Below are 19,079 nucleotides of genomic sequence, written 5' to 3' on the forward strand. Positions count from 1 at the left end.
GCAAGTAGTGCTCAACATGAAAAATTACAAAAGAACGATGAATGCTAAAATCGACCGCAACATCGTCAACTTCAATAAACTCCCAGATTCTCACAAGAAACTTCTGCCAAATCGCGAAAAATACTTTGACGATCAGAAAATGGCAGTTTTTCAAAATCAGGAAATTCTGAAGCTAATTTTGGAGGATTGTGAAGAAAACTTTGGTTTTAAAATAACTGGATCAGCAATAAAAGTGAGTTGAGAAATGCTCGAAATAGAAATTTATATAAATCAAGGGTTTTCAAGACTCGGCAGCACGAACGAGTGGTGACAACGCTGAAACAAATCATGCGTGACTGGTCCGAGCTTGGAGAAAAGGAAAGAGCTTCGTGTTACGGGCCTATCTTGGACATCTTGAACTCCGAATTCCCAGCGGAAGAGACGGATAGAACAGGGATCCATGTCCTCACGCCAGGTTGTGGGTTAGCTCGACTCACTTGGGAGATTTTCTCGCATGGTTTTCAAAGCGAAGGTTGCGAATTTTCCTGGTACATGATTCTGACAAGGTGAGATCGGCTCATCTCATCTAATCGACAAAACTGAACTGGATTAATTGTAGCCGCTTCATTCTGAACAGCTCAACTGGCGCAGCGGATGAATCGGATAAAGTGCATTATCGAATTCATCCCTTTGTACACGAAACCAGCAACATGCTAAGCTGGCAGGACGCGCTCAAAGAAGTCCGATTTCCTGACGTTGATCCGGCAGAAACGCCTGAAGATGGAGGGCAGATGAGTTTTGGCGCGGGCGAGTTCTTAGATTTATATACTGAAGCGAAATGGCATGCAGTGGCGACTTGTTTTTTCATCGACACTGCTCATAACGTCATTGATTATGTACAGAAGATCTTTCAAATTTTAAGGCCGGGCGGTTTGTGGGTAGGGACCAAAACAGTTGTTTCGTAGCTAAATCGAATAATCCTAGATCAATAATGGCCCGTTGATGTACCACTTCGCGAATACGGAAGAAATGAGCTTGGAGCTATCTTGGGAAGAGCTAAAATCAGTGATTCTGGCGACCGGATTTGAGCTTGAACTTGAAGAGAGCGAGAAATGCCGATATGTCGAGAATCCGGCTTCTTTATTGTCACAAGAGTTCAAAACAATACTTTTCACTGCTAGAAAGCCTCTTTGAACTGCCACTTGAGTGATTATATAACAATTTGAGAGGCTTAAAAAGGCTTTTTAGAATATCGGAAAATGGGATCAAATCTTGCACCGCTCGATATCTTTGGAATTATTACTGGAATTTGGGCTTTGTAAGTTTCATTTATTCAGAAAGTTCACATTATTTTTCTCGATTTCTTAGAGATAGGGACTGAGTTTCATTTTCAGAAATATAATTCTTGAGTGAAAAAAAAATTTCATTTCGACTTTACTCGAGGATATTGGCAGGTTTTTGTGTCATTTTAATCTATTGGACGTACACTTTTCCTCCCTTATAAAGCAGACATATTTCAAATATCTTGATAAGGATTAGTTCGTTCTTTAGCGACCTTATCTCGTCCCTGAATCTGAAAGAACCAGTTCCATGCTGCATATTTTATAAATCAGAAGCTTATCTGGGTCGAAGTGCTTTACTGTCTGAGATCCAAGTCAGAGAGTTTCTCTTGTTTATAAATATTAATAACTGACGTAGGATTGCGATTGTTGGGAACCTGATTGTTCGATCTTCATGGGAATCCAGTGAGGTGTATCGGGTCTGTATCACAATGACATGCTTCTGCTGCTGGCTTCACTGGCTCCTTTGCTGGATGCACCAGGTACATACAACTTCCATATTAGGAAATATTCAACCGGTTTTTTCAGTATCAGCCTCTCATGGGCCCAACACTGTCAAAAGAAATGGTGGAAATCGTCTCCTGGACTTGGGAAAACAAATGATAGCTCCACAGTTCGAGTCTACAAAACAAAAAACAATCCGCAAGCTTCACTTTTCAATTCACACATGCGACATTATGTCTATCGTCGAAATTCTTCATTTCCTTTTATCCAGAAGACAACCATTTATCCATTGATTAGTTCACAAATCACCTTAAAACCGCCCGAACCGGGAAAAGCCTTTCTTCTTTCCTTCTATTCGATGAATAAATTTCACACCACTCAGATTCAACTTCAAAATATAAAAGAAAATGATCGTTGATTATTTATGCTTTTATGTGTTTTTCATGTTCCCTGGCAGATCAACAAAGAAGCATGATATTTTGACGACAGTCGAAAGTGTCTTCAAAAGTACAACAATTTCACGCGATGAAAATATTTTCGACTTTTTGTCTAGGTTGATTTTATGGAGTGATCCCTCTCCGTAAACCGCGATAGCGCGCCAAAAATTTTAATCCGTAAAATTTCGAACCTTTCGACCTTGAAATTCGACTTTGACTTCAACACCCTTTTTCAAAAGAAGCGTCAATTAAAGAGATTAGGTAAGGCTTTAATTTTGATGATGACAACTTCGTTTTGATCTGAGAGCTACTAAGACTTTTAGTCTAAAAGTAGACGGGATAACGGGTTGTTCCGTAAAGATTACGGTGAAGATGAGGACATTTGTGGGCACATCAGTTCGATAGTAGTGTAGTCTAGTTCCTTGGAATTTCCGACCCCCGCAGGCTACAACAGGGGCGTAAACAATCCTTCCTCCTCTTTTCCCTACCTGGGTTGGCTAACCGTTTCGATGTTGCTTTTTTAACCGAGAGAAGTACCCTTTTTGGTTCATTTTCAGCTTGTTCCAGCTCAACCAGTGTTTTTATTCGATATTAATCGATTTTTATGACGTGAATGTTTTATGGGGAGGGAAATTTTGATTTGTAATTATGCATAACTTCGTAATGAATAGATACTTACGATTAGTTGGACCCGAAGGATTTAAACAATAGTTCGCCTTTTGAAGTGAGCGATAGAAGAACAATAGTAAGTGGCTCCTGTTGCTGTCAGCAGACTCGCTATCCACCTACTAGTTTTACGTAAATGGAGTTTTACTTTTTTTAGCTTTGTTAAGAGTTATGAGAATTTACCATCTGATGAATTCTGATCAAGAGAATATTACGTTTTCTTATTTCCGTAGAAATGGTTTTTGAGAATATTCTGAGAGTCAGAATTACAAAATCAGGTGTTAAAAGACAGGAGTACTGGCCTTAGGCGAGTGTGGTGCGATAGTGAGAAATCTACAGCGCAGGTTGAAAGTGACTAATGATCTGGTCCATTCTGCCATTTGCCGACCCAGTACAAGTCCTCTCGTTTTTTTTTCTTAGAATTCAATACAGAGAGTCCTGCCAGAGAACAAGTTCACAAGAGAACGAGCGTACAGGCCCATAAAGATAATTACATTTCATTTCGAAAGGAAAAGGGCTTTACTGGGCATCTTAAGCGGGGAAAATTGAATGCATTTCTGCCCTGAGGCGCGAGCTTAGCTGCCGGGCTGACGACAGAGGGCGTGCTCGAGCTCAAAAAAGCTTAGTAGCATGCCACTTTCCTAAACTAAATTTGTGAAGATTTCACTAAATAAAAGTAAAAGAGAAATAATGAATTTTGAATAATTACAACTTACGCTAAAAGACTATCTTTCATCATATTTTTTCGCGGTGCAGTCTTCGTGAGAATATCTCCACGAGTGATACGAAAACTTATCAGGCAATTTCTACGTCAGTAGACAGCGCCTTGGCTCCATATAAACCGGGAGAAACTTTAATCGTCTCCTCTCTTTCCCGATTTCTGATTTTTCGACAACCGAGAATTTATCTAATTTCTTTATCTTTTAGACAGACTTTCGTCCTCGCGCCAGGCTACCTACAGCTACATTTGAGACCTACCAAGCTTAGAGCCTACCCCAAAGTCCCCCCTAAAAAAGGTAAGTGTACGATCCAAGAGGCTGGGAGCTCCCTCCTGAGGTGATAACACGAAGTTACACTAGTAACATCTCGAGAATAAACGAGCTTAACACCTGATTCTAGAACTTTTCCCCATTTGGTGTTTTCTATAATCGAAAGATACTACAAGACAGACTACAAAAATGATGTTCGAAAAGCGACTTTTCGGTTTATCCAAGGGTTTCGCAATGATCATGATTTACCCCAATGAATTGATCCCTCCATTCTTAAAAGTCATTATTTAGGAAAACACAAACGCACACGCTGCTCTAATCAACTCCACCTTGATTAGTGATTACCACCTTCCATAAGCCATCATCAGACTTTTAGCTAAATCGATAAGCTAAGAAACAGACTATGGTCACCCGTACAATCCTCAACATAGCAACATCGGTTTTCAATGAATTCGGCTATCACCATCATCAAAATGCTTTAAAAACACCCGCCCCGTCGTCGGTGGCGTCCAAAGATCGGAAAGAATAGTGTTACTAGGTTAGGTTGGTGGTCATCAACCTGCTTACATAACACTTCCGGTCGATGGACGCCATCGGCGGCGGGGCTAAAGTCATTAGTGATGTCGAGTTGATTTATTTTATTACTCTTTCGTCACTCCTCCTTTTGAAGCTAAAAATGTAGAATTTTTGCAAAACCCAAGCTAAGGCCACCCACTTATCGACATCCAGGCATCCGTCGACGAGGCTTTCCTCGACAAGTAAGTAACTGTTCATTATTCTTTATTAAACGATTAGATGATCGTTTACCGGTCACGATTACTATTACGTAAGAGTAGCTTTAATAAAACTTCCTTGTAAAAATAAACTATTCCTTCCTGACTTTCTCACGTCCTTGGAAAGTAGGAGGTTAAATATTTGAACACCTAGAACATTCGTAAAACATCGCTCTTTACAGATATGGCCTTGAGCCGGACAACACCATCCTTGCTGACAAACGACACCTTCGTCTCTATGAAGAACTCGTTGAAAAGATGGCCGTCAAGTTCATCCCCGGCGGTTGTACGCTGAATACCCTCCGTGTTTGCCAATGGATGATGGGCGAGAACGGATCGACCTTCTTCTCCGGCGCCGTTGGAAACGATGCTCTTGCCGACATCCTGATCCAAAAAGTGCGCGACTCTGGCATCGACGCTATCTGGCAGACCTCTGACGAGCATCAGACTGGTACTTGTGCCAGTCTCATTAACGGAAGTCAGGAAAGGCTCAAAATAATACAGAAAAAAACGATTCTGTAAAGGGACTTTGCCCCATTTGAACCCTACATCAGGGTTACAGATCGTTGGTGACACGACTTGGTGCCGCCAAACACTACGAACGAAAGCATCTTGATAGAGGTGACGAAATGAGGACGCATGATGGGGTCAAGACTAACTGAACTTTTTCAGAGGATATGTGGGAGCAAGTCAAGCAGTCAATGATCTTTTACTTCTCCGGCTACTTCCTTACGACTCAAGAAGGAGTTGACTCAATGCTTGCCGTCGCCAAGTACTCCGCTCAGTCCGACAAGCAGGTAAAATACCGCCAAAGTACAGTCAAAAACCTTTGCCCCGTCACTGATGTCCTCGATTAGGTTCCATCCTTGGAGCCTAACGAAGGCATCAGTGGCGGGGCTTCCGTCATTAGGGATGAGTTAGCGTTTCTTCGTTCCTACTCTATGTGTTAATTTGATTGTGACGCAGTGTCAAGTGAGGCGATCACATGAGCACTACTGTAGTTTTCTTACATAAGAACCATGGTGGAAAATTCCACTGAAAATGTGTATTTCAGGTCTTCGCGTTCAACTTGTCCGCAAACTACATCTGCGAGTGTTTTACAGGAACAGGACAAAACAATTGCAAAGGGAGTTAATCCTTTAATTTGCCGAATAGTGTTCACACGTACCCGCTCGTTGGATGCAGTCCAACAGCTTTGCAAATATTAGGAGCAATATTAGTACTGCCGGCAAATGATTGTTTGATCCTGTAAATAGCGGAGGTCGATCAGATTCTGCCATACACCGATTTCATCTTCGGCAACGAGCAAGAAGCGGAGGCATATGCCAAATGCGCCGGCTTCAAGCACAAGTCGCTTGAGGAAATTGCGATTTATTTAGCGCAATTACCCAAAGTGAACACGAAGAAAAGGCGTCACGTGATCATCACCCAGGTAACAGCCATTTACACGAGTTGCCTGTCTTCACAAATCGTCTTTAGGGTGCGAAACCAACCATCGTTGCGGACGACATGGGCAACATTGCCCTCTTTGAAGTTGAACGAGTCAAGAAGCTCGTTGATACGAATGGCGCCGGTGATGCTTTCGTCGGCGGCTTCTTCGCCGGATATCTTCAAGGAGCTGGCATCGCCGATTCTGTCGCCGCTGGACAGTGGGCCGCAAGGATAGTCATCCAAAATGAAGGATGCACGTTTCCCAAGTAAGTTCATTCGAGTTCGACTCCGACATCTTTCCATTTCTTGGAAAAAGCGCCGCTGTTATCGAACCGATTTCAGTTTTTCCCAGCGGTCTAATGTCTCTGTTCAGGATCTGCGAATACGACTACGACAGCAGTTAACCCTAATCGCACATATTCTCGCCAAAAACGGCATCCTCGGCGTCGTGATCTACCTTCGTTTTCCTTTCCAAGTTCCCTCGCTGCGCCTTGGATTAATTCTTTACCAAACTAAAGCCCTACCCGACACCGCTTAAAAGTCTATCGCCCCTGCCAAAAACTCACCCTACCTAAGCGCTGTCGGGTAGTTTCAAAACTATCCTTTCTACTTTCACTCAACTTTGAAATAAGTTTTTTTTTACTGTAGGAAAAAACTCTGACTGCAGCTTTCCTCCAGCGCCCTTACCGAATTTGAAGTCCTTTTCAGGACTTTTGTGTAGTGTTTCTAATAGAAACTTTCTATTCTGTGAATATAGTCAAAAAGATCTCGTTGTCTTGACTCGTCTACACAAAGAGTACACTTCTTCTATCATTGAAGAATTTCGGAAAGGGAGGAATGCTGGAGAAAATTTCTGCAGAAGTGCTTTTTCCTCGTTCTCATTCTCACCTATTCTAATGGTGCTCTAGGTTAAATTAACTCATCAAATCTCGTTATATTACCTTCTCGAAGATTTGATCCTCGATTCAGATACACTGGTCCAAAATTCTAGCTTTTTTCGGGTCGCGGCGGATCTATCCGATCAGTTCGGGCAGGTTTTAAAACCGATCTGGACCGGGCCGTCACCTAAACCTGTCCGAGAGATCGGCCCGCCGTTCTGCCCATCCATCACTTTACCATGTCTCTCCTGACTCATTGAGACCAGTTTTCGGAGTATGCACTCTAAACACACACTTAGAGCCAATTCATAAAATACTCAGTTATATATAAAAAATACCCCCAAAAATTGAACCCCCCTGACAAGAATTTTCTGTACTTCCTCAAAAATTCATATTTTTTTCTTCAAAAAATCTAAAACACTGCCAGGGGTGCGACGCGGAGGCCCGTTCGGTCGCCCTCTGGTGAGCGTCAGTGCGCTCCGGATGGCCTCAGTGATGACTTAGAACGCCCAGCTGTTTTTTCTCTAGTCTCTGTAGCAATAGGGACTGGTCCACTTTCTAGGAGAATCCAACCACTCAAGCACTAATCAAACTTCTAGGTAAAATACCCACTGATTTCACTACTTCCGAACTAAAAACTGAAACACTTCCTTTTCTAAATTCCAGAAGAAGAACCAGTCCCGATCCTCTTGCTATTGAACTAGTGTTGAAAACTATGCGCAGGCAAAGAGTAGTCGGTCTCAACCAACCCCATCTCAAACCACTTTATTATTTAATAAATTGTATGGTTTCCAACGAAAATCTGTCTTTGCGTTTATTATTGCAGGCTAAAAGAAAAATAAAACGCAATTTCAATGCAGATTTGAAAAGGCAACTATTACTCTTTATTACTGCAGAAGAAAACTGATTGAAAAATATAGGAACTAAAAAGCATCAAGAAAAATATCAAGCTTCTTCGGCCATAACTTCTTCCTCGTCTTCTGGATCTTGATAGACGGCATCGTTGTATTGACTGTTTTGGTACTTTTCGTAGTGGCTTGATCCATAAATATCGCCATAATCGCCGAATGAGTCGTATGATTCTTCAAACAGATGCTCATGCGCATCAAAAAGCTCATCCTCAGCTTCCTGCGCGTATGCTTCTTCTGGATACTCGTTGCGATATTCATTCATCAAGAACGACGGTTTGTATGTTTCACCTTTACTTTTTTGCTCTTCTTTTTTCACTAAAAGCGTTTAAATTTTCTAACTTAAGATGGTTCACATACGCTCTTCTGCACGTTTTCGAAAGTCTTGTTTGAGCATCCACTCTGATTTTGATGCTCTCATGCTTCCAGGAATCTTCTCTGGGTAGACGGCATCCCATACTTGCTGGAACTCCCACTCGTCTAAAAGTAGTAGTTTCTTCCATGATTCCGAACCAGAAGGCGCTTACCTTCGGTTTCAGCGAGTGTTTCAGTCACATTTCTGATCCGCTCTCGGTAGACTTCTCGCTTTTCTTCCGCATCGTTCAGCATCTTAGTCTTACGCTTGTTCAGACGCTCGTAGAATTTGTCCATCTCCTCTGGCGACTTGTTGCGGTGGATCCAGTCTCTGATATCTTCATAATATTGAGCCAGCTAAAACATTAGATAAAAACATGACACCTTTGTTCGCTACCCACCACAGCAACTTCGCCGATTTCAAGTGTAGTCGGATCTCTATCTCGTAATCTTCGGATCTCGAGAAGTTCGTCCCAGTAAGCATGCTTCTCTGCCAATGTCATTTTTGATTGATCCGCTAGAAAGTATTAGAATCAGAAAAAATTTACTCTAGCTAACCATATTGGCAGTTTCCCCATCTAAGCGCTACCGAAAGAATAAGAAACTTCATGGCTCAAAATCAAAGAAAATGATGCGAGAGGAGCAGAGACGAGGAAACTCCTCGTAAAGACGGATTCGAGCTGACATTCGAAAGGGCAAGTGGATTACAGCTAACTTTTCCAACGGTCTCTCGAAGTTGAGCAGTTGTGTTTTGCCATTTTTTCGGGAAGATGAAACTTTTTTATGCTCTTTTTGCGTCTGAGGTTCTCGCGAGGAGAGAAAGAGCTCAACCATATCGACAAATTATAACGGACCCTGATAAGCTTTACTTTGCGCCTGTTAGACGACAAATCAGTAAGTCAATTGAAAATTCAAAGGCAAATAAAATTATTTTTAGCGGATGTCGAGTCGATGAACAAAGATGAGTTCAAAATCTACAACAACAAGGCAGTCCAAGAGCTGCGATTCAAGGATCCACGTCAACTCACTTTGGATGAAGCGGAAGATGTAAGTCCAGCTCCTAAATCTATTCTTGATTTATGATAAGATTGCCGATTTCTATGCGAACCTGCGTAAATGGCAAGCTCGAATGGACGACGACGAGGAACGAGAGCTCTGGAGAAAAGAGAAGATTCATCAAAAGAAGGTGCAGTATCAGAACATCGAGCATCAGTACGACAAGGAAAAGGGTCGCGAAAGAAAGAAGAAGCATGGAGAGCCAAAAACGTGGACATTAGATGATGAAGCAGAAAGAAAGAAAAAAATTCGGAAAAGGGAAGAAAAAAGGAAAAGTCGATAAAGTTGAGAAAGGCAATAAGAAAAATGCGACAAGGGTACTGTTACTTTTGAAGATAAGGGATTGAAATATTTTTAGGATGACTACATCGAGATGAGAGAACGAATGGAACGAGAGGAATTCGAGCGAATGAGAAAATTTGAGGATCCATCGTTCGAGGGATACGATGACTATGAAGAGGAAATCATCATGGACGACGATGAGGACAACGACACCGCAGAAGATCGTAAACGTCGAGATGCTGAAAAGGAGAAGGTCTCCACCGGAGCCGACGATATTGGTAAGAAAATGAGAGGGAGGCGCGATGCAAGAATGTTTGAAATGCCGTTACCACAAGAAGATGATGTTGAGTATATCGATGAAGATGATGAAGACGATGACGAGCCGCGCTACAAACACTACCGTGAAGACGGTTTGCCTCACCCTCGAGAGTATTTCGGCAAGCATGAAGAAGAGGAGGAAGAAATACATTATAGCGAGGACCAACTCTACAGAGACAATTTAAGAGTCCAAGAAATTACTGCACAGCTCTTCCAGACTCAAGGTTAGTTGTAGTTATATATCAAAATGGTACTGACATATATCAAAATAACAATGAATAAAGGCGACATGGAATTTGATGCTGTTTGGGATAGAGTCAAAATGCACATTCCCGAATCCTTTGCGAAGGGAAAAGACGACTGGAAGCTCAAGGCGATCTTCCAACAACAAGCTCAAAATAGTAATTTCAATCTTCTTGTTCTCCTGTGTTTACGATATCTTTCAGTGAGAGACGATGAAAATCTTCGAATGCGCGCAGCTGAAGTCATCCAAAAACAACGCGCTGAGAAGGAGCATTACCAGCGATTCGCGAGAAAAATGATGGACAAATATGAAGGAGATCTTTAGACGTAGATAATCATGCCTGCTTATTTCCAATAAAATAGATGAAACAAATATTTTTTATCATCGTTTATTATTTTAAATAGTGAGGCGAGTATTACTCGCCGATGACAGTGAGTGGTGAAGGCAGTTTGAAAATAATGTGCACTTTCGCCTAAAGCCTTTAGGTGATAGTGTGAAGAAAAAGAATCCCTAGAAATGTTTCTGTAGAAAAATTAAAATTTGTAAGTCTAAAAATTTTATCAATCAAGCACTGGTTTGATCAGATGCTTGCCCAAGACTTTTTTTCACTCAAATTCATTCTTCGAAAACTGGCTTGCTCGTTCTGCCATATCGTCTGCGAAGATGTTCGAGCGAGTGAGATTGCTTGGGCGTACTCGTCGGCTTGACGCTGGATTTCTTGATCGTCGTGGACGAGGAGGAGTTTCGGCAAGCTCGTCGATGTAACTTATTCGGGAGACTTTGCCAATTGACTGAAATTTAGTTTGAGAGAGATCAAGGAGGAAAAGCAAACCATTCGAAAGGGATCAGGCTCAGTAAAACTCCGGTCGAATCGGGGAGGATGACCAACGATCATCGGTGTCGAAGTTTGGAATTGAGGCAACTGCTGAGGATAAGCCGGTGGTGGTGTGAAAGGCAGGATGATTGGGGTGTTATTGGCGTTTGTCTGTTGTTTTCGCTCTTCCTTGATTTCTGTTTAGAGACTTAGATTTCGAATGAGTCTCACCTTATCGCGTATTTCTTTGATTTCTTTCTTATAGCTCTTTCGCATTCGTCCAGATCGACACATGCAAACCGTGCATGTGAGGATGCTACCGATCATAAAAGCTATCGCAATCAACAGGTAAAAGTATGGTGAATTGATGGCGATTTTTATAACTAAAAGGTTTGAGGATTTATGGCAAGAAAAGACTTCCTACAAGACTTACATGCTTGAAAATTAGAACCTTTGTTAGCGTGATCATCATTGAAGGAGTGGGCTTCAGAGTTGCAGTTCAGATTGATTGTTGGTTGACCAGATATGGACGCGCTCGGAGCGGCGCTCCATTGAGGTTGACTCATCAAAGTTTTATCTCGCTTTCCTTTTGTCTCTCGATGTCTTTATATGAGTGACTACCGATTCATTAACGGTATGAACGGAAGTGTGTTAAAAACAGATAATTATTTGCTCTTTTTCTGAATTTCAACAGGTGTAGATGATTGGCGAATGGGCGGGATGGAAAGCTGCTGCAAATTCTCGAAATAAAGAGAGACCGGAAAAAAGTGGTCTCGACCCAAAAAAGACAAATGTGGTGTTTCCCAATGACGCCATTACAAGCGGAAACGCTTGATATTGAACCTGCTACAGTGCATTTTCGAACTGGCGAGTACAAATTGAGGAAGTATTTTGAAACGACTTGGTGAGATAACTTATCGCGATTCTAACCATGTAAGTTTTTGCTAATTTGGAAAATTACATACGATTTGCGATAATCATGCCTGCATATTTTCAATAAATTAACGACACACAAACGGAGAGATTCTTCGAAAGATGCAAATTGTAATATGCGCACATTTCAAGATTCGTTTTTGTTAGGCAAAATGGGACTTTATTAAATATCGAAAACCTTGCTTTTACAACAGACAGAAGGTGGCTCGACCATTTCTACAGTAAATAAAAGACTTCCGTCGGTTATAATTTCGATTTCGTCAGAAACTTTCTCGTTGCTTGAAGATATAAGCTCTCCAACCCTAGAATCACAATAAAATACGCTCAAATCATTGTATTTTACCTCATGGGCCCATCAATATTCCATTTGAGACCTGTTGTCCGAACATTACATTCACCATCGACAGGAATAAGACCAATCTTTCCCTCGTAGCCAGTATTCAAGGCCAATCTGTGTGCTCCCTTTTTGAGAACTCGCATCAGAGACGTATCTCTCAGGAAGTAAACTGGGCTTTGAAATTCATTCGAAATCTTCACCATTGTGTGGATTTGAGACATCTGATGGTCGAGACGGCCTTTTGCTCCAGTTCCAATAACAAAGACTGGGTCCTCAGGGACTCTTTCCAAAATCATTCGAAGCGCTAGAAAATAAGATAGGCGGATTCTACCTATGCATGAGTTTAAACCTTTCTCGAAGTCGGTTGAGTTCTGATCCGGCGTTTCTTGAATGTCAACGCCGTAAGCTTGATACTCATCGATGAGTTCCTTACTAACAGAGTCGAAGTCACCAGAAACGCAATGAGGAATAAAAACAGAGGGGCTTTCCTTGTCCAACTCATACAAGACGTTCAGCCCACCATCTGCAGCGTGCCTGTAGGAAGACTGCGTCCAGAGCTTTTGAAATGTGCTGTAGAGAAGCAAATTCTGTTTGTTGATTTTACTGCCATTGAGGATAAGAAGACTGAAACCCTGAATTGATTGATATCAAGAAAATCACGAATTAGTACCTTTGAAATTACTGGAGCAAATGGCTGCTCAGCATATATCTCATTCTCCATGATTTGAATGACTGGACTCTCTTGTTGAACCGGGTGTTTTAGCTTCTCGTTTTGAACGCGCGGGCAGACCGTCAACATGCGTCGTGGCAGGGTCTCGAAATATTGGATGTGCGATGGAAGTCCGAGCGCGCTCTCGGGCGCCGGACTTCCGCGTGCTGGTCGTTGGCTCGCCCCAACGCCCGGGATGGGAAGTCCATATCGCGCTCACGCGCTAGGGGGAATGTGAGTACCACGCGCCACAGAAAACCCTCAAACGAACCAAAAAAAGTTCGTTCTTTACCCTGAAGCCTAATTTTTGTCGATTTCAGAATATTATCGCCTGCCGACCGGAACGACCTGAATTCAATGAATAAACACAGAATAATTCATTGAATAATACACTAACATAACTAGTCCTTTCCTTTCATAATAGAATTAGTTATGTTTAGGGTCGACGAGCAAAAAATCAACCCCTAGAACCTCTTGAGATAAATGCCTTAAACTTTGGGACAATATGTTTTTGGCCCAACTAAAAAATTTGTAATCGAAAATTTTTTGATCTGATCACCTGATCAGGTGAAACGGACTCTCAAAAAGCGAGAAAAGCTTGATAAGTTTCGCATCGGATCTGAATCTGAAAATATCGATCTACTTTAATAAGCCGAAAAACTCCTTAGACTGGCCTAAAACTTACTCAACTTTGAAAAATTACTCAAGAAACTGTGATATTTATCGAAATATTATTAATTCTATAAATTGTTTGGGATGTTTAATGCGCGCGCTGTCCTTATTTCCCGGGCGCGAATTCAGAAAGGCGCGTCACCCCGGGCGCCGTCCAGCCCCAAGCGTGGACTTCCAACCGCGGGCGTTCGCCACCCAGCGCCAGGAGTCCGCGAACGTCCGGCTCGGGGTTTTCTTCAAACATGGCCACCCACCGCGCAGAAGTCCGGCGCCCGAGAGCGCGCTCGGACTTCCACCGCACATCCAATTTTTCGAGACCCTGCGTCGTGGGAAAACGCGCGTTATACCGGCACGTGTTATCATTAGAATTCCAATTTCTCTAAAAAAGAATGCATAAGAGACTGTTTTTATATGTTGTATTATTTAAAATAGTGCACCAAGAACAGTGGAAGATAAAGGCAGTTTGAAAACTGGTGTGAGCTTTTGGTCATGTGGGAAAACGGTGAGGAAAAATGGAAATGTTTCAGTAAAATATTGAACTTTATAACGCTATAAAGTTTACTACAGTTAGTTTCATTCAAATTCATTCTTCGAATACTGGCTTGCTCGTTCGGCTTTTTCATCGGCGAAGATATTCGCGCGAAGATTGCTAGGTCGTGTTCTTCGGCCTGATGCGTTTCTAGTTCGTCGTGGACGAGTTGGAGTTGGAGGAAGCTCTTCGATGTAACTTATTCGTGAGACTTTGCCAATTGACTTAATTTCAGTAAGAAAGAAAAACAAGGAGAAAGGGCGCACCATTCGGAATGGATCAGGCTCTGTGAAGCTCCGGTCGAATCGTGGAGAAGCGGCGTGGCCCACAATCATTGGCGTCGATGTTTGGAATTGAGGCAACTGCTGATGATATGCTGGTGGTGGCGAAATAGGCATGATCATCGGGGAGGGATGATATGTGTTGTTCGCGTTTGTTTGTTGTTTTCGCTCTTCCTTAATTTCAAATTTAGTGGCGTTGAATGGAAAAGAGCTCTCACCTTGTTTTCTTCGCGTATTTCTTTGATTTCTTTTTTGTAGCCCTTTCGCATTCGTCCAGATCGACACAGGCAAACCGTGCATGTGAGGATACTGCCAATCATGAAGGCTCCCGCCATCATCAGGAAAAAGTATGTTGGATTGCTGATGATATTTATAACTTAAAAACGTGAGCTTTTTCCCGCAAGAATAGTCTCTTACATGCTTGAAAATCAGCGCTTTTGTCAGCGTGATCATCGTTAAGCGAGTTGGCTTCAGAGTTGCAGTTTAGATTGAGGTTGATTCCGCCGTTTGGCTGACCAGATATTGACGCGCTCCCTTGAGCTTGACTCATCAAATTTTTAATTCAATTTCTACAACTAAAATTAAGTTAAATACAAAAGTTTCCGTAAGATAAGTGTAAATAAAAAAAAAGAATAAACTTTGAGGTAGATAAGATATAATACTTTTGAGGAATATTGCTAGGAATGATGATGAAGAAAGAGATAAAATTGCAACAAAAAAGACAAAAAGATCAGAATAGGAATGTTTATAGAAAGAAGACAAAGGATATAATAAGGATAAGGAGGATATTTTATGAATTAAAGACTATGAACTGATATGAACGATTGAAGAAAAAGTGGACAAAAGAAAAACTTGATATTCAGACAGAGTATTCTGAATAAAAGGGTGAAGAGTTTCTGTTAGTACAATTTGAAACAGGAGTCAGTCGATATCCAGGAACTGGGAGATGGTGAGGGTAAGTAGAGTGAGGCGATAACGGGTAGGGCGGGATTTGTAAGGAAAAGGCTTGAGTTTGAACCTGTTCTTTCTTTTTTCGTGCTTTCTTGAATCGGCGAGTGCAAATCAAGGTGGCAACGATGAAGCCAAGAACAAATGACCCAGCCATCAAAAGGCCGAAGTAAAGCGGGTTGCTGATAACTTGGATAACTAAAATATCAGTTATATTCTTCCTCCAAAAAGAAGTTCTTACGTGCTTCAAAATCAGCACTTTTGTCAGCGTGATCATCGTTGAATGAATTCGCGTCAGAGTTGCAGTTCAGATTGAGGTTTATTGGCTGATGCCCTTGATTCATCAAATTTCTTTAAGAATAATATTCAATTTCTAAAAGGAAGGTCCCTTATGAAAACTTATGAAAACAAAAGAATTTAATAGAAGAGAAATGATAAAACTTATTAAAAACGAAAATTGTCTAGAAATCCTACTTTGGTTCTTATCAAGTTATTCTGAAGAGTTCAATGACATAATTTATTTTAATTTTGAGCATGCAAATTTTTGAAGAAAAGAGGTAAAATAGCTTTTGATGAACTAGAATTTCTGGAAAATAAAATTGAAGGAAACTTTGTGAGAAAGAAAGTCGAATAAGATGGCAATGGAAGAAATTATCTATGGATTGATAAAGGAAGAAAATTATACGAGAGAATCAGATTTGTCGACAATGGCAATTCGGTTCTCTTTGTTGTTGGCAGTTTTGCGAGTTGGGGAAAGATGGTCCCAAGAGAAAGAGGGATGTCGGTAGATGAATTTTTTCTTTCGAGCTCGAGCGGATCTGCACTTGAAGACGAGGCAAGTGACGATGCAACCAAGAATCAACGATGCTCCCATCAGAAGGCTGAAGTACACCGGATTGCTGACGATATCCACGACTAAATGAAAAGCAAGATCACAAAAAAAGCGTGTGAAGGACTCACAAACATCGTTTTCAATGGTTGTCACCGATTGGAACAAGTTTCTAGCAAATGCCTCGGAGTTGCAGTCAAAATTTATCGTAATTCCATCCGGATCCTCTGGAATCGCCTGGATTAGATCGTTCTCGCGCGAAAAACACATCAAATTTTTCAACCAATCTCTGAAGAAAAATATTTAATGAAGCAGGATTGAAAATTTTCAATGAATTTATTTGAAGCAGCAGGTCGGATTTGGAAAATATAGTTGAAAAACTAGCGAGGAAAATATGTTTTATACAAGCTGAAAACCGCTTTGAATTTGAATAGCTTGACGTAATTTTTGAACTGTTCGTTTGACATCAGTATATGGCTGAAAAAAAAAAGATTATTTACTGATACTTTGAGTGGTACTTACAGGCAAGTCGAGTAGATTAAAACATGTATGGGCAACGGGAAGGTGGTCGGTGGTAGTTTTGACCTGTTTGATATTGATTTGAAGGCCTCCAAGCGGCACACGCGACGATCCAGTCAGAAATATCAGAAATTTTCGCTTCTCTTCTTCTGTCAACTGATGAAATGCAGCCCAGAAGGTTCTAACAGTAGGATGACCGGCCTGGTATCCTTCGTGATACTGCGAGAAAGAAGTTGATAAATAATGAATACTAGGGACATCTTACCTTGGCGTTACTTTCAATTGCTCTCCAATCTACGACAGTGGCTCCGACGATGAGTTTTTGAAGCTCTTCTGCGCGGAACATCCCGAAAATTTGATTATCCTCCATCAAAGCGTTAAAACCCTGGAATAACTATTTAACTCTTAACGAGACTTTAGTTTTACCTTTTGGAAGTTTTGAAATTTCGTCTTCACAGATGCATTAAAAATGTAATCGATGTAGGTTTCTACGTAATCTTTTCTGTTGTCATAATTCACTGGAATTTCTCGTCCACCAGGGATAAGGTCGAATTCAGTTGTCATATCGAATTCAGTTTGCTCGACAGAGAAGTAAATGCCCCAGTCTTGAAGTCGATCTTCTTCTGTCGCTTGCAAAATTCTTAATTGAATTTGAAAAGGGGAAGGTATTAAATGCGTCAAACCTTTCCATAGAATTTCCGATAGATGGATGAAGCTCCTTCAAATCTGTCAGGTTAGGCTTCAGACCAAGAAGTTTTTTGTAGAGAGCGAATGGGAAATGAATGTCGACAATGTTGTCGTTATAGATAGCAAGGGCGCACACAATTCCGAAGAGGAAAAACTCTTGATTGAAGCCTTCGTCTTCGTCGAAAATTCCACTACTTCGGAACCAGACAAGATTTGATTCTTCATCTTCCTTGATCATTCCATAGCTTGGATCGAGAATCGCTTCGATAAGAAGCATGAAGAATTCTCGACGGACACCGGCTTCACTCTGCGGATTCGCGTCACGGGCTTCTTCTCCTAAAAACGGTTGATATGAGACTTTGAGGATGGATCTTACCTCGAAAAGTAACAAGTAACGGTTTATGGAGAGCCTTTGGCCCTTCAGACGATTGAAAAATTTGGTTCATGATCTGATAAATTGTGTCGGAAAGAATTTTATCACGAGAAACATTCAACTGGACCAATTCACTCCGAATATGAACTTCTCCTGTCAAGATACCATGGGCGACACTTTGGACATTCCGCTGCCTCGTGGCGTTTGCCTTTTGAATTTGATATATTTGAGACTCGAAACGCATCAAGTGCGACTTGCACTGGGCATCGTAAACGAAGGGGTATTCGCAGAAGGAAAATTTATCTGTAGTTCGATTTGGAGATGATGTTCTTCCCATTCGCCAGTTTTTGTAATCTTCGAAAAGCTGAGGTGGATTGTTATTGAGGCCTCGTAGATAGAATTGATCAAAATTAAGGATGTTTTCGGTTTCATTAACTTCGTAAAGGCGCTTTAAATATTGACACAGGACAGTGAGGTAGTCGGTTTTACTAAAAAATACGCTAGCAAAAATAGAATCAACCATGAAATACTTTACCTATAATCACTAGCAGGAGTTCTTTCAAGATATGCCTCGATTTCCGATTTGACCACATGAAGAACTCTTGAGAAATCACGCTGGCCAAGAGCACCAAGCCATAATTTGATTATTTTTTCTCCATTTTCTTTGATCGCATTGGATTTTCTCGCAAATGTAACCAAGGCATTTGAAAACTCTCCTGGATACTGAGAACGATATTGCTTGGCAAAGTGGAGAACAACTGGAATTGTAATGAAAATGCGTAGCGTTTCAATGTCTAAAATATTATGAAAAACTGGCAGGATAGACATTTTTACCTGCTGGAACCGGAGGAAGTGAAGGAATAAGTTTGTTTCGTAGCGCATTTAAAATAATCTCTCTCGACTGGCTGTGACGGAAAAGTTGAACAAGAGCGGTCGAGCATTTTGAAAGAGAAACTCCGTGATTCTTCGAGTTTGTTCCCCAGTGATTATCGTCAAGAAAGGAGGCATTGAGGCTAGAAGCACTTGAGAAGATGGCGGCCAGCTCACGTTGAGCTGAATCTGATAGTTTTCCATTATCGAGCGTGTTGTAGACGGCGGCTAATTTTGAGCTGAATTTTCTTGGCTGCTTGAAACCTGCAGACATAAGATACTCTGGGCTGAGAGAGCATGAAGTTTCATTTTGAGACCCGGAAAAGGATTGATCTCCACCAGCAGCGACAGAACTAGGCAGGCGATCAGCATTTAGTGATATTGAAATTGTGATAGGTAGTCTGATACTCGTGTCGTTGTGTTCACCGAGTTGTCCATTGGTATTCAGCCCAAATCCAATTAGTTGCCGCTTATCTGTC

At 41.4% G+C, this 19,079-nt stretch overlaps 8 protein-coding genes across 12 annotated transcripts in view; 3 read left to right on the forward strand and 5 right to left on the reverse strand.

Annotated features, from left to right (window-relative positions):
• The first annotated feature begins 91 nt into the window (after positions 1 to 91).
• On the forward strand, positions 92 to 2,151 carry LOC145695671 (carnosine N-methyltransferase-like). The gene is made up of 6 exons (XM_081772672.1): positions 92 to 232; positions 276 to 545; positions 599 to 917; positions 964 to 1,297; positions 1,678 to 1,801; positions 1,848 to 2,151. Exons 2-4 carry the CDS (start codon positions 328 to 330, stop codon positions 1,171 to 1,173), a joined length of 747 nt encoding a protein of 248 aa, XP_081628798.1. The 5' UTR covers positions 92 to 232; positions 276 to 327; the 3' UTR covers positions 1,174 to 1,297; positions 1,678 to 1,801; positions 1,848 to 2,151.
• Positions 2,152 to 2,355: 204 nt separating this feature from the next.
• On the forward strand, positions 2,356 to 6,829 carry LOC145698372 (uncharacterized). Of its 5 annotated transcripts, none has more exons than XM_081775597.1 (11): positions 2,356 to 2,461; positions 3,794 to 3,882; positions 4,147 to 4,284; positions 4,560 to 4,613; positions 4,811 to 5,117; positions 5,189 to 5,249; positions 5,301 to 5,425; positions 5,683 to 5,729; positions 5,883 to 6,060; positions 6,108 to 6,325; positions 6,433 to 6,829. In XM_081775597.1, exons 3-11 carry the CDS (start codon positions 4,259 to 4,261, stop codon positions 6,461 to 6,463), a joined length of 1,047 nt encoding a protein of 348 aa, XP_081631723.1. In that variant the 5' UTR covers positions 2,356 to 2,461; positions 3,794 to 3,882; positions 4,147 to 4,258; the 3' UTR covers positions 6,464 to 6,829. The 5 variants fall into 5 exon arrangements, with proteins under 5 accessions (XP_081631723.1, XP_081631709.1, XP_081631701.1 ...); XM_081775583.1 differs by lacking the exon at positions 4,147 to 4,284 and adding an exon at positions 3,986 to 4,075 and having other exon boundaries at positions 2,357 to 2,461; positions 3,794 to 3,922; positions 4,562 to 4,613; XM_081775575.1 differs by lacking the exon at positions 4,147 to 4,284 and adding an exon at positions 3,986 to 4,075 and having other exon boundaries at positions 2,357 to 2,461; positions 4,562 to 4,613.
• A 926-nt stretch (positions 6,830 to 7,755) lies between these two features.
• On the reverse strand, positions 7,756 to 8,821 carry LOC145698409 (uncharacterized). The gene is made up of 5 exons (XM_081775615.1): positions 8,758 to 8,821; positions 8,601 to 8,716; positions 8,373 to 8,556; positions 8,206 to 8,325; positions 7,756 to 8,163 (listed from the first exon to the last, which is right to left on the reverse strand). The coding sequence occupies exons 1-5, from the start codon at positions 8,807 to 8,809 to the stop codon at positions 7,883 to 7,885; spliced, it is 753 nt and encodes a 250-aa protein (XP_081631741.1). The 5' UTR covers positions 8,810 to 8,821; the 3' UTR covers positions 7,756 to 7,882.
• A 135-nt stretch (positions 8,822 to 8,956) lies between these two features.
• LOC145709213 (uncharacterized) lies at positions 8,957 to 10,437 on the forward strand. The gene is made up of 6 exons (XM_081786895.1): positions 8,957 to 9,093; positions 9,137 to 9,246; positions 9,287 to 9,572; positions 9,614 to 10,079; positions 10,140 to 10,256; positions 10,302 to 10,437. The coding sequence occupies exons 3-6, from the start codon at positions 9,477 to 9,479 to the stop codon at positions 10,421 to 10,423; spliced, it is 801 nt and encodes a 266-aa protein (XP_081643021.1). The 5' UTR covers positions 8,957 to 9,093; positions 9,137 to 9,246; positions 9,287 to 9,476; the 3' UTR covers positions 10,424 to 10,437.
• Positions 10,438 to 11,993: 1,556 nt separating this feature from the next.
• On the reverse strand, positions 11,994 to 13,939 carry LOC145697140 (thiamine pyrophosphokinase 1-like). Its single transcript, XM_081774301.1, has 5 exons — positions 13,901 to 13,939; positions 12,854 to 12,997; positions 12,533 to 12,815; positions 12,190 to 12,487; positions 11,994 to 12,148 (listed from the first exon to the last, which is right to left on the reverse strand). Exons 1-5 carry the CDS (start codon positions 13,925 to 13,927, stop codon positions 12,010 to 12,012), a joined length of 891 nt encoding a protein of 296 aa, XP_081630427.1. The 5' UTR covers positions 13,928 to 13,939; the 3' UTR covers positions 11,994 to 12,009.
• Positions 13,940 to 13,984: 45 nt separating this feature from the next.
• LOC145709446 (uncharacterized) lies at positions 13,985 to 14,945 on the reverse strand. Its single transcript, XM_081787133.1, has 4 exons — positions 14,792 to 14,945; positions 14,593 to 14,750; positions 14,360 to 14,548; positions 13,985 to 14,317 (listed from the first exon to the last, which is right to left on the reverse strand). Exons 1-4 carry the CDS (start codon positions 14,922 to 14,924, stop codon positions 14,138 to 14,140), a joined length of 660 nt encoding a protein of 219 aa, XP_081643259.1. The 5' UTR covers positions 14,925 to 14,945; the 3' UTR covers positions 13,985 to 14,137.
• A 1,523-nt stretch (positions 14,946 to 16,468) lies between these two features.
• Positions 16,469 to 19,014, reverse strand: LOC145704825 (putative E3 ubiquitin-protein ligase HERC3). The gene is made up of 8 exons (XM_081782298.1): positions 18,565 to 19,014; positions 18,266 to 18,524; positions 17,734 to 18,218; positions 17,354 to 17,693; positions 17,097 to 17,310; positions 16,936 to 17,055; positions 16,674 to 16,889; positions 16,469 to 16,628 (listed from the first exon to the last, which is right to left on the reverse strand). The coding sequence occupies exons 1-8, from the start codon at positions 18,872 to 18,874 to the stop codon at positions 16,551 to 16,553; spliced, it is 2,022 nt and encodes a 673-aa protein (XP_081638424.1). The 5' UTR covers positions 18,875 to 19,014; the 3' UTR covers positions 16,469 to 16,550.
• A 45-nt stretch (positions 19,015 to 19,059) lies between these two features.
• The window catches only part of LOC145712122 (putative E3 ubiquitin-protein ligase HERC4), a 1,848-nt gene continuing 1,828 nt past the window's right edge, over positions 19,060 to 19,079 (reverse strand). Inside the window, exon 4 of the mRNA XM_081789809.1 lies at positions 19,060 to 19,074. Coding sequence (XP_081645935.1) covers positions 19,060 to 19,074 — 15 coding nt within the window. The remainder of the gene's footprint in view (positions 19,075 to 19,079) is intronic.

This window comes from Oikopleura dioica, chromosome 1 (assembly GCF_907165135.1).
Source record: "Oikopleura dioica chromosome 1, OKI2018_I68_1.0, whole genome shotgun sequence".
NCBI classification, from domain to species: domain Eukaryota; kingdom Metazoa; phylum Chordata; class Appendicularia; order Copelata; family Oikopleuridae; genus Oikopleura; species Oikopleura dioica.

Coding starts and splice junctions, on each gene's coding strand:
- LOC145709213 (XM_081786895.1), top strand. CDS start 9,477: ATGATGAAGCAGAAAGAAAGAAAAAAATTCGGAAAAGGGAAGAAAAAA. Junction 9,573..9,613: donor ATAAGAAAAATGCGACAAGG/GTACTGTTACTT, acceptor AAATATTTTTAG/GATGACTACATCGAGATGAG. Junction 10,080..10,139: donor ACAGCTCTTCCAGACTCAAG/GTTAGTTGTAGT, acceptor CAATGAATAAAG/GCGACATGGAATTTGATGCT.
- LOC145698372 (XM_081775583.1), top strand. CDS start 4,045: ATGATGTTCGAAAAGCGACTTTTCGGTTTAT. Junction 4,614..4,810: donor GACGAGGCTTTCCTCGACAA/GTAAGTAACTGT, acceptor CGCTCTTTACAG/ATATGGCCTTGAGCCGGACA. Junction 6,061..6,107: donor GTCACGTGATCATCACCCAG/GTAACAGCCATT, acceptor AATCGTCTTTAG/GGTGCGAAACCAACCATCGT.
- LOC145709446 (XM_081787133.1), bottom strand. CDS start 14,924: ATGAGTCAAGCTCAAGGGAGCGCGTCAATATCTGGTCAGCCAAACGGC. Junction 14,751..14,791: donor AAGCGCTGATTTTCAAGCAT/GTAAGAGACTAT, acceptor CACGTTTTTAAG/TTATAAATATCATCAGCAAT. Junction 14,318..14,359: donor AGCCTGATCCATTCCGAATG/GTGCGCCCTTTC, acceptor ACTGAAATTAAG/TCAATTGGCAAAGTCTCACG.
- LOC145697140 (XM_081774301.1), bottom strand. CDS start 13,927: ATGATAACACGTGCCGGTATAACGCGC. Junction 12,998..13,900: donor CACGTGCCGGTATAACGCGC/GTTTTCCCACGA, acceptor CAATATTTCGAG/ACCCTGCCACGACGCATGTT. Junction 12,149..12,189: donor AATATTGATGGGCCCATGAG/GTAAAATACAAT, acceptor TTGTGATTCTAG/GGTTGGAGAGCTTATATCTT.
- LOC145704825 (XM_081782298.1), bottom strand. CDS start 18,874: ATGTCTGCAGGTTTCAAGCAGCCAAGAAAATTCAGCTCAAAATTAGCC. Junction 18,525..18,564: donor ACTTCCTCCGGTTCCAGCAG/GTAAAAATGTCT, acceptor ATAATATTTTAG/ACATTGAAACGCTACGCATT. Junction 17,056..17,096: donor AATTTCAAAACTTCCAAAAG/GTAAAACTAAAG, acceptor TAGTTATTCCAG/GGTTTTAACGCTTTGATGGA.
- LOC145695671 (XM_081772672.1), top strand. CDS start 328: ATGCGTGACTGGTCCGAGCTTGGAGAAAAGGAAAGAGCTTCGTGTTAC. Junction 546..598: donor TGGTACATGATTCTGACAAG/GTGAGATCGGCT, acceptor GATTAATTGTAG/CCGCTTCATTCTGAACAGCT. Junction 918..963: donor TAAGGCCGGGCGGTTTGTGG/GTAGGGACCAAA, acceptor GAATAATCCTAG/ATCAATAATGGCCCGTTGAT.
- LOC145698409 (XM_081775615.1), bottom strand. CDS start 8,809: ATGAAGTTTCTTATTCTTTCGGTAGCGCTTAGATGGGGAAACTGCCAA. Junction 8,557..8,600: donor AAATCGGCGAAGTTGCTGTG/GTGGGTAGCGAA, acceptor CTAATGTTTTAG/CTGGCTCAATATTATGAAGA. Junction 8,326..8,372: donor AACACTCGCTGAAACCGAAG/GTAAGCGCCTTC, acceptor TACTACTTTTAG/ACGAGTGGGAGTTCCAGCAA.